Below are 11109 nucleotides of genomic sequence, written 5' to 3'. Positions count from 1 at the left end.
TGAACTTCAAATAGGATGATGAGTTGTAACATTCAGACTAATAGATTGGCAAAGATACAGTAATTAGTCATTGGAAGTATCATTTGCTCAACTTTCCTCCAGTCCTGGTCTAGTCAAATGTTTATGAAGGCCTTAGAGAAGTTTATATCCTTTGACCCAGGAACCCTTCTAATGGTTTTCTGTCTTCAGCAATTAAAGAATATATATATATATATATATATATATATGTATATATATATATGTATATGTATATGTATACCAATGTACAAGGGTGGTTATTGAAGCATTCCATCAACCAGATTTGGACCAACATAGGCTCAGCATAGGAGGCTTTGGGCAAATTACTCAACTTTTCTGAGGGTGTTTTTTAAATCTACAATTTGTAAGCCTGCATCTACCTTCTTACATGGAATAAATGGGCTACTAGAAGCCAATCACTTAGGACAGTAACTGACAACTGATGATAATGAGAAAAGTGATAGCTGTTGTCATTTTTATTGTACTTTTCTTCCTCATCTAGAATGTCCTCATTTCATAATACCCACACTCACATGCATGAATTTCAATGCCTCTTAGAAGTGGCAAGTGGAACCAGGCCATTGCTTACAGTCAGAGCAAGTGTCCCTTGGGGCTACCTCCTCAAGAGTACCCTGCTCAGGGCACCCTGTACATCGGGGTTCCTGAGGCTGTAGATGAGTGGGTTCAGCATGGGGCTGACGACAGTGTTGAGGATGCCAATGCCCTTGTCCTTGTCTGAAGCCTCCACAGAACCCAGCCTCATGTAGCTGAAGACGCCTGTCCCATAGAAGATGCCCACCACAGTGAGGTGGGAGCTGCATGTGGAGAAGGCCTTCTTCCTGCCCTCGGCAGAACGGATACGTAGCACGGCAGCTACCACATGGGCATAGGACACCATGATGAGGACCAAAGGGGCTACACCCATGAAGGCTGCTGCCACAAAGAGCAGCAGCTCATTGAGTTGGGTGCTGGAGCAGGAGAGCTGGAAGAGCTGGGGAAGGTCACAGTAGAAGTGATTGATCACATTAGGGCCGCAGAATTGAAGAGTAGACAAGGCAACAGCCTGAGTCAGTGCATTACTGAAAGAAAAGACACAGGACATGCCCACCAAAGCCTTTTGGATTCCCCAGCCCATATGGGTGCTGTAGGTGAGAGGCTTGCAAATGGCCAGATAACGGTCATAGGCCATGACAGTCAACAGGAAGCAGTCTGCTCCAGCCAGTAGGTGGAAAAAGAAGAGCTGTGTGAGGCAGGCCCTGTAGGAAATGCTTCTGTCATTGGACATGAAATGCGTCAACATGGCAGGGACAGTGACACTGATGCACCCAACATCCAGCACAGACAAGTTTCCCAGGAAGAAGTACATGGGGGTGTGGAGTTTGGGTTCAATAATGATAGCAGCCACAATGCTGAAATTGCCGCCAATGGTGGCTACGTAAGCCAGAAGGAAGATGACAAAGAGGACGGGCTGGAGAGCCCGAGTCTCTGTGAGACCCAGCAAGACAAATTTAGTCACAGATGAATAATTTCCCGAGGCTCCCAGATCCATGGCTTTCATTTACCAGCAGACCGAGAAAAGTTGGAAGGCAGCAAAGGGGCTAACAGGGGAAGAATATCTTGACATGAAGCACCAAATATAGCAATGTCTAGGAGAGGCCAGGATGTAAGAGAACATATCATTTAAGGGAAAGAAAGTTAAAAGATTGAGACATCATAGGGAAAGCTATGGGAAATACAACTTTTTCATGGGAAAAAGAGGTAATATGGGACTCCGCTGAACTATTTTCAGTCCATGATTAGCTGAATCCATAGATATACAACTCACAGATAGGGAGAGCTGACTGTAAATCATGGAAGAACTGTTAGAAAATTCACCATTGACTGGTGAAATGAGAAACAGTGAAACTCAATGATGCTATATTGTGAGAGGTATTTCCAGCTCCAGCTGGTGACAACTAGCCTTCCTTATTTTCTAAGTAGACTGATGATGCTGCATTTCTCAAGTCAGAAAATTTGACTCCAGAGTACTGACATCTTTTTTTCTGAATAAGAAGAATGTGAAAAGAACTTTGAGCAGGTAAGATTTAGTAGGCTTAAGTTCCAGGGTGGGTTGGATGGATTTACAGGATATTGAGTTAAACTTTCTTTCGGCTGGATTTTTTTTTTTTTTCCGGGGGGGGGGTCCAGTAGTGGGGCCTGAACTCTGGGCCTGGGCGCTGTCCCTCAGCTCTTCAGCTCAAGGCTAGCGCTCTACCACTTGAGCCACAGCGCCACTTCGGCTTTTTTCTTCTTGCTTATGTGGTGCTGAGGAATCGAACCCAGGGTCTCAGGCATGCAAGGCAAGCGCTCTACCACTGAGCCACCTTCCCAGCCCCTACGACTGGATTCTTGAGAAAACAGATACGCATGTCTTGATTCCCCTCTGCCTCATGTTCTGCTGCCCAATCATTTTCTCTTCTGTCTCTTGAACTTAATTACACATCACCTAACCCTCATGTGCCTGATGACCAGATAGGACCACAGTCTGTCACAGAGCTGCTGGCAGCCCATATGCATGGCCACTTCAATGGTGCCTTCTCTGCCACTAGGAGGTGGCCATAGGAATAAAGAACTCAGCAATTGCTGGGCACTGGTGGCTCACGCCTGTAATTCTAGCTACTCAGAAGGCTGAGATCTGAGGAACCCGATTCAAAGCCAGCCTGGGCAAGAAAAGCAGTGAAACTCATATCTCCAATAAACCACCAGAAAACTAGAAGTAGCGCTGTGGCTCAGGTGGTAGAGTGCTAGCCTTGATCTGAAGAGCTGAGGGACAGTGCTCAGGCCCAGAGTTCAAGCCCCATAACTGACAAAAAAAAATCCCAAAACAAAAAACAAACAAAAAAGGACCCAGCAATTCATTTCACTGAGGTGTAGGTATTTACAAACTTATAAAGAGCTCAACTCATGTGGAAAAGTCTGGAACTGGAGACACCTCCCACCCCCAAGAGCAAAACCCATGAGCAGAGGAAGATACTTCCTGTTGACAAGAATCGACAGGTCTGTAATGGGCCAAACACTCTCATAAGAGTCTGGTCTTTTTTTTAATTTTTCATGCACATGTTTAACGATTTTCTCAAACTTTATCACCCCAAAGCTGGACTACTTTCTTCCCTCCCTGTCTGCTTCTGAGTCAACTATTTTCAGAACAGGCTTGCTAGCATCCTACTTCATGTGGCTCAAAACCTTAATCCTCACTGTCTCCTCCATCCTCCTTCCCTCCCACGCACCGCAATACCATTTCAGCCTCCAGGGAAAGGAAAAAATCCATTTCAGACTCAGGAGTGAAGTTGACATGCAGCCAAGGGGTATTAGAATGGCACTCACATGGTTAAAGGGACAGGAACTTCCTGGGCAAAGAGGAGGCCAGGAAGCCTCCTCAGAGGTAAGAGCTTATAAAGGACAGAGCACCCAAAGATACAAACAACAGCTCACATCATTTTCACCTGGGGGATTTCTCTTCTCCCCACTGTTATCTACCCCTTGGAGGCCTCAGAAATTACCTTTCGGGGGAGGGGAGGATCCAGGGCTAGCTAAACACCTGTCTTTGCCAAAGACCTTTAAGGTTTCCAATTATGTCCTTCCTGGCTTGTGAAATTCATTCGTTTATTCAACAAATGTGGTTTTACTATGAGCCGCCATTCTCATTTGCTACATGTTATAGCTCAAATGACTTTCAGAAAGACTTTGTATTAACATGTATGATTGTACACTATTAATGGGTTTAGGGTAATGTTTCCATATGTGCATGCAGTGTCACTGAGGAAGTTCAGCCTCCATTTTTTCAGCTCTAGCTGCTATGCACACTCCCCTCCCAATTTCTAGTAGCTACTTTTCTATTTTTTAGCATGCAAGAAAACATGCAGTTCTCATCTTTTTTTTTTTTTTGGTTGGTCATGGGGCTTGAACTCTGGGCCTGGGCGCTGTCCCTCAGCTCTTCAGCTAAAGGCAAGTGCTCTACCACTTGGGCCACAGCGCCACTTCCGGTTTTCTGGTGGTTTATTGGAGATAAGAGTCTCACAGACTTTTCCTGCCAGGGCCAGCTTTGAACTATGATCCTCAGATCTCAGCCTCCTGAGTAGCTAGGATTACAGGGATGAGTCACTGGTGCCCAGCAGTTCTCATCTTTCTGGCTTATTCATTCAACAGAATGTGCTCCAGTTCCACCTGTTTCTACAAATGACAAGATTTCATTCTTCTTCATATATTCAGAAAGTTACTGTATAGGAGCATCGTACAGTGTCAGGGACAGTTAATTAACACATCTCCTTTAGTGGAACTGGGGACTTAATTGAGGGCCTCACACTAGCTAAACTCTTTACCACCTGAATCACATTCTCAGCCATTTGGTTCTTTTTTTTTTTTTTTTTTTTTTAACACTCTGTGGCTTTTGCCTGTGTGGACTTAGAACAAAATCCTCTTACCTTCACTGTTACAGCAATATGAACCTGCAGAGACCAAGACCACTTTTCAGAGAGGATAAAAGAGTTTATTGCTGGTGACCCAAACCAAGCTACTGCCAGAAAGGGTTAAGATCCTGAAGAAGGGGAAACTCTGGGTTTTATACAAGCTGGTCACACACACACGCACACACGCACACACACACACACACACACACACACACACACACACACACACACACCCCAGGTCATCAATCAGAAAGGCCCCAGGGTCAGGGGAAGAGGTGTCAACTTCAGGTCAGGTGTGCAGTTGCTACCTGCTGGGCTTTCTGTTAGCAATCCAGAGAACTTCACTTGGTCTGCCAGATACCCACATTCCAGCAGACACCCTCATTAGACATATTCTGGCAACATGGCCTTTGCCAGGAACATAGTTACTAGGGAGGGGTCTACTCCACTACTACCTCCAAGAGCTGGGGTTAGAGTAATGCAGTACTATGCCCAGCCTAGCTCATTGTTTTACTTTTTTACTCTTTTCCTACTACTCAGTTGGCCACCTAAACCATCTGTCAAATTTCCAGGACCTTTAAGTTGCTGTTTGGGCTCATTTCTTGAATTTTGCTCTTAATTGCCATGCCTTTAAAGAAGTTAAGATGGGTAGGGGCAACCAAGTGAGACAAAAAGTCACACTAGGTAGCAGTAACTTTTCACTAGAATTAAGACTCTGGAGCTGAGCTACCAGGGTAAGCGTGGCTTACATGCAGAGCTTAAGTTCATCCCCTGCAGGACAGGTACCAGGGATGTTGAAAAGACCAATGACAAGAATCTAAGTGGGGAGATATGTATCAATGGCTTATATTTGTAATCTTAGCAACTTGGGAGGCTGAGATCTGAGGACCAAGGATTGAGGTCAGCCCAGGCAGGAAAGTCTATGAGATCCTTATCTCCAATTAACTACCAAAAAGCCAGAAGTGGAGCTGTGGTTCAGGTGGTAAAGCATTAGCTTTGATTAAAAAGATAAATGACAATGCCTAGGACCCGAGTTGAAGCCCCAGGGCTGGCACACACACACACACACACACACACACACACACACACACACACACACACACACACACACACACACACACACACACACACACACACACGGAATCTGAAAGTGAATAAGTAACCATTCTTCCTTTCCCAAGTGGCTAATCTATAAATGCAGGTACTAGGACTGCATCATAAAGATACTGAAGAAAGCAGGCACCAACATTAGCGTGTTGGGGGCAGAAGCAGACTTGGTGATCAGATGATGGGAAAGCCATGGAAATGTCATTTAAATCCTGTTTTGGATCTGGGTGCCAGTGGCTCACACCTGTAATCCTAGCTACTCAGGAGGCTGAGATCTGAGGATCACAGTTCATAGCCAGCCTTGGCAGGAAAGTCTGTGAGACTCTTATCTCCAATTAACCACCAGAAAACCGGAAGTGGCTCTGTGGCTCAAGAGGTAGAGCACTCGCCTTGAGCTGGAGAGCTGAGGGACAGCGCCCAGGCCCAGAGTTCAAGCCCCACAACTAACCCCCCACTCCCAAAAAAATCCTGTTTGGAGTTTCAGATCCAGCTCTGTCTCATCTTAGGTGAAAAGTATCAGGCAACTTACTGAACTTGAGCCTAGGGGAAAACCCTCTCGTAGGTGAGTGTCTCAACTCTCAGGATTCACAGCCTCCTTCATATTGTTTTTCCCGAGGACGATTGTACAAATAATCATGTAGGATTCTTGGGGTGTGTCTAGGGCACGCTTGTCAGATTGTTTTGGGGAACCCCCCTAGAGTTCTTCTGGGGTTTCCTTGGCAAGTCATGTGGGACCTCCTTGGGAGGTACTCTGGTGCTTCCTTGAGAAGCCACCTAGATTTTTTGAGAAGGCCTCTGGGTCCGACTTGAAAGGTCATCTGAGACCATCTCTGGAGGTCATTTGGGACATTTTCTGGAGTATATGGGGCCTCGTCATGAGGCCATCTGGGACCTTTTCCAGAGATCATCCTTCTTTATAAAGTGGGGAAAATACTGAAGCTACATCAAAGAGCTGACAGGAAGATGGAGGAAGACAAAGTGCCAAAATAAACTAAATATCAGTGAACACTATTTTATTATTGTTGTTTGATGATCCCTTAACAAGTACTTCACATCTCCTATCGTCTTTAATTTTCAGACCAATTCTGGGTGGCTGGAAATATTTTTCTGTTTTCACAGATAAGGAAGTCAAAGCCCAAAGAAGATTGGCATCTTGTCCTAAATGATGTAATAACTAGAAAAACACATCTATCTACCATTCTAGGGCTTCTTGTTGTGCAAGGCTTCCCTGGGAATGTGTGGAGAAAGAGCTGGGGTTCTGTAGCTGAGGAAAGGCAAGTTCTCCGCCATGTGGAAAATTCCTGTTTAAATGGGAATGGGTCACATCACTCCTCCATACTCTCAGTCCATGGACCTCATCACTAAGAGCCTTCAACTTCGGAAGTTGGGGCTCAGACAACTCTATTCCTGGGGACCATTGAAGCTGTCCTAACTCAACTCAGCTCTTCTATTTTGACTTCCCAAATCATTGTGGATGTTTCCCAGGTATACTCCCAGGGTCCCCACTAGCCAGATCCTGAAGGAGAAAGTATTGCCATCCTGAGGACTCATGAGGAAGCTGAGTTTGGAGAAAGCTTCTCCTTTCTGTTTCCATCTTGTGCCTCCTTCTCCTCTCCAGGTTATGGCAAATCTTGGAGTTGGCTTCTCTCTGCTCAGAGTTCCTATTGGGATCTGGGAAGAGCAAAGCGTTTGTTCTGAAAACTCTGGCCTGGCCTCAGTACCACGCTTAGCTCTATGAATGTCTTTGTAAAAACAAATAAATTCTCTGGACTTCATTGTTGTTGTGTGATAAGTGGAATCAATAAATCTAAATTAATAGGATGAAACTAATGTCTGAGGAGTGGGAATAAGGAGTTGGGAGTGAGGCCCTTTTGGAGAAAATCAAGAGCATCACAAACTCACACAACCTCATGATTGAGTTCATTAAGCGTGGGTTGTTTTTCAGTGTGTGGCTCTCCAAACTGTCACTGCTTCTTGGGAGGGCTAATTTCTAAGGTCCCCAGAGGATAGCAGGGAGGGGAATAGGGCCCCAAGACAGGATGATCTCATATCTCCTTCAGTTATCTTCTTATATGTGGCCCTTCCTTGCTCCCTGGGGCTAGGGCCCTTTCAGTGCCTTCCCCTCTCCTGGCTTTAGTACCTGTAATAAGGTAAGTACTACCAACTCCCTTCTGCTCCCGGAGAAGGCACCTGAGTTGGTATCACGTAAGTCAAATTCCTTATTTCATGGGGATTCAGAAGGAAAATGGTTTTGCTCAGGATGACACAGATACAGAGATACAGACCCAGGGCCCTCCTATGCCAGGGCACTTTGCCTACCTTGGCAATATCCTTGGATGACACTTGCCTTCCACTTCTATTGGCAACAAATGGCATTCAGAGAATGCAGCCCTTCTGCCTGGACTTAATCCTCGGGGAGCAATCCCAACTATCATCCTGTAGTGGAGGGCCTGCTGACTCGTCATCATCAGATGCATGGAGGGTTTCAGAGCAGAAAGTCATGGCTACTCAATTAGGTCAGCTGGCCATCTGAGAGTGACAATCTAGTAGCATCTTATCAACTATGGTTATCACTGTGACCTTGTGTAAGACAGACTAATGATATCCGTAGACCTCCTCCTAAAGTCTTGGTAATGACAATTAAGTCACCTCATCACAGATTGCCAATAAGGTTCTTTATGGGGTGCGATCTTCTTGCCTAGCCTTCTTTATCCAGAGGGCCTCCTACCTCTCCTAATTGTCAAATTCTTTGAAGATGTTTTGAGGAAAAGACATATGTCATATGAACAGATGGTTAAGCTTTTCTAATGAGTCCTGGCACATGCCCCATCTAGACAAGGGGAGCTGAAATTCCTACAGTTGCACATCTGAAACTTTTACTCAAATTACAACTCTCTCAGATCACATCAGTCTTTCATCTTGCACAAATTCCAGCTTATCACAAAAGCATTTCTCAAATCCAACAGCCCAATCTAATGTCCTGCTCCACCAAATCTTGTTGAACCTTAGTTAGAAAGTTCATATTCTTTTCCAAAAATACCAAACGCTTGCTGAGGAGAGACTATGACGACAGACATTGCAAATGAAAAGCTACATCAGGTGTAGATCTGTCCAAAAGCCACAAGGGAGAGAGCCAGTGTGCTCTACAGAAAAATGATCATGCAGTGGGTTAATGAAGACAGGAGCTGTGCGGTATACAATTACACTGTCTGCAGTTGAGTGGAAAGGAGTTTGTGTATGCAACATAGTACATAACAGGACCATAAATCAATCATAGCTTTTGTCCCATAAATTCTACATATATATTTTTAAGTAAAAGAAGAAAATCAATGCATGAGAATGTTTATGTCTGAATCATTAATAATAGCAAAAGAATGGGGAAAACATACATATGAAGGAAAGATCCATTTGAAGTTGATTCTGGTGCAGGGTGATATATGAGAATCTAACATTAGTTTTCTACAGGTGTTTAACCAATTTTTCCAGCACCATTTACTGAAGAGGCTATCTTTCTTCTACCCTATTTTTTTTTTTATTGAAGATTAGGTGGCCATAGGTCTGTGGGTTCATTTCTGGGTATGGGCCAGTACCAAGGTGTTTTGATTACTATAGCTTTGTAATAGAATTTGAAATTTGGTATTAATATTCCTCCAGTACTGTTCTTTCTGCTAAGAATTGTTGTTGCTATTTGTGGTCTTTTATTATTCCATATGAATTTTTGGGTTGCTTTTTCTATTTCATTAAGAATGAGGTTGGAATATTGATAGGTATTGCATTAGATTTTTAGACAGCCTTTGGCAATATTGCCATTTTCACAATATTAATCCTCCCAATCCAGGAACGTGGGATGTTTTTCCACTTCCTTAGTTCTGCTTTAATTTCCTTTTTCAGGTTTTTGAAGCTTTCATCATAGAGGTCTGTCAGTTCTTTGGTTAAGTTAATTCCTAGGCATTTTATTTTTTGTGGGGCTATTATAAAAGTAGTTGCTTTCCTGATTTTGGCCTCTCTCTTCTCATTATTGGATATGCCACATTTTCTTGATGCATTTTTCAGAAAAAATTAATTGAAGACATTCCTAAAGCATGTTGAAAGAGTGATATCATTTATCCTGCCAGAAAAGATGGGACTTTTTTCTCTACCTGTCATTATTAAGATTGTTCTCTGATATGTATATTGTCAAGGGTATGCAACTATGAACTCATAATAAGTTTCCAAATGGATTTGATCTGTTGCCTTGTTGCATTATGGCTCAACAACTTTGGAGTATTAAGAAAGAAATGTTCTGTAAATACCAGAATAGCCATCAGGATTCAGGGATTTTAAAGTGATATACTGATATCCTTCCTAAGAGCTTGAAATAATTCATATTTCATCTCTGCCCATCTCCAGTAATCCCCAAAAGAAAAATTCTTAGAGAGTAACTTAGTTTTCCTTTACTTCGGTGTCCTGAATAACTAGACATTGAATACATTTCCTGAGGTGAAATGTAGCATTACATGCTGTGCATGGATCTTTGTCTTTGTATGAGACATGGATATGTCTTCTTTTTGTAATTGTCTGTTCAAATAACTTACCCATGTGTGTGTGTGTGTGTGTGTGTGTGTGTGTGTGTGTGTGTGTGTGTGTGTGTGTGTGTGTGTGTGTGTGTGTGTGTGTGTGTGTGTGTGTGTGTGTGTGCGCATGCGCGCGTGCATGCTCCAGTCTTGAGTATTAAACTCAGGGCCTGAGCACTGTCCCTGAGCTTTTTTCCCCAAGGCTAGCACTTTACCACTTGAACCATAGCTCTACTTTCAGCTCTTTCTTTGAAGTTAATTGGAGACCAGAGTCTCACAGACTTTACTGCTGAAGCTGACTTCAAATTAAAATCCTTAGCTCTCTGCCTCCTGAGTAGCTAAGACTATAGACATGAGCCAACAAGGCCCTGCACTAAGTCGTTAAAATAGGGATACAGGTGGACCCATTGCAACAATGAGAAGTACAAGTCATGTCGAAAACGAACTTTACAACTTTGGTGGGGGGCGCGGGGAGGATTGGGTGGGGAACGGGGGGGGGGAGAGGATGGGAAGGGGAAACAAAGGAGGAGGCTACAATGGTTGATAAGAAATGTAATCATTATCTTGCCCATGTAAGTGCAACCCCTCTGTATGGTATTTTCACAATAAAATAAATTTTAAAAATTAGATTATTTTAGTTTTGCCATTGGGTTGTTTGAGTTCTTTCTGTATTGTGGATATGAATCCCTTGTCAGATGAAAAGTTTGCAAATATTTCTCCCTATTTCTGCTCATTGTCTCTTTATGCTGTTGATTATTTACTTTTTTGTATATATATTTTTATTGTAAAGATACTGTACAGAGGGATTACAGTTACATGAGTAAGGTAATGAGTACATTTTCTATTGAGCTTTGCTACCTCCTTCTTTGTTTTTCCTCTATTACTCCTTCCCTCCCAGCTCCCCAACTCCTCCCTCTCCCCTACCCCCTCCCCCGCAAAGTTGTAAAGTTCATACTGTCTTGTATATCTCATTGTTACAATGGGTC

The 11109-nt window shown here is 43.5% G+C and overlaps 1 protein-coding gene across 1 annotated transcript; it reads right to left on the bottom strand.

Moving 5' to 3' along the window:
• Nucleotides 1-631: 631 nt before the first annotated feature.
• On the bottom strand, nt 632-1567 carry LOC138830395 (putative olfactory receptor 3A4). The gene has a single exon (XM_070026770.1). The coding sequence runs from the start codon at nt 1565-1567 to the stop codon at nt 632-634; it is 936 nt and encodes a 311-aa protein (XP_069882871.1).
• Between the last annotated feature and the right edge of the window lie 9542 nt (nt 1568-11109).

The sequence above is a fragment of the Dipodomys merriami genome, unplaced genomic scaffold (assembly GCF_024711535.1).
Source record: "Dipodomys merriami isolate MVZ:Mamm:240054 unplaced genomic scaffold, mDipMer1.0.p SCAF_19, whole genome shotgun sequence".
Classification (NCBI taxonomy): Eukaryota; Metazoa; Chordata; class Mammalia; order Rodentia; family Heteromyidae; genus Dipodomys; species Dipodomys merriami.
The sequence above is the reverse complement of the archived record's forward strand: the minus strand, read 5'-3'. Positions and strand labels throughout refer to the sequence as shown.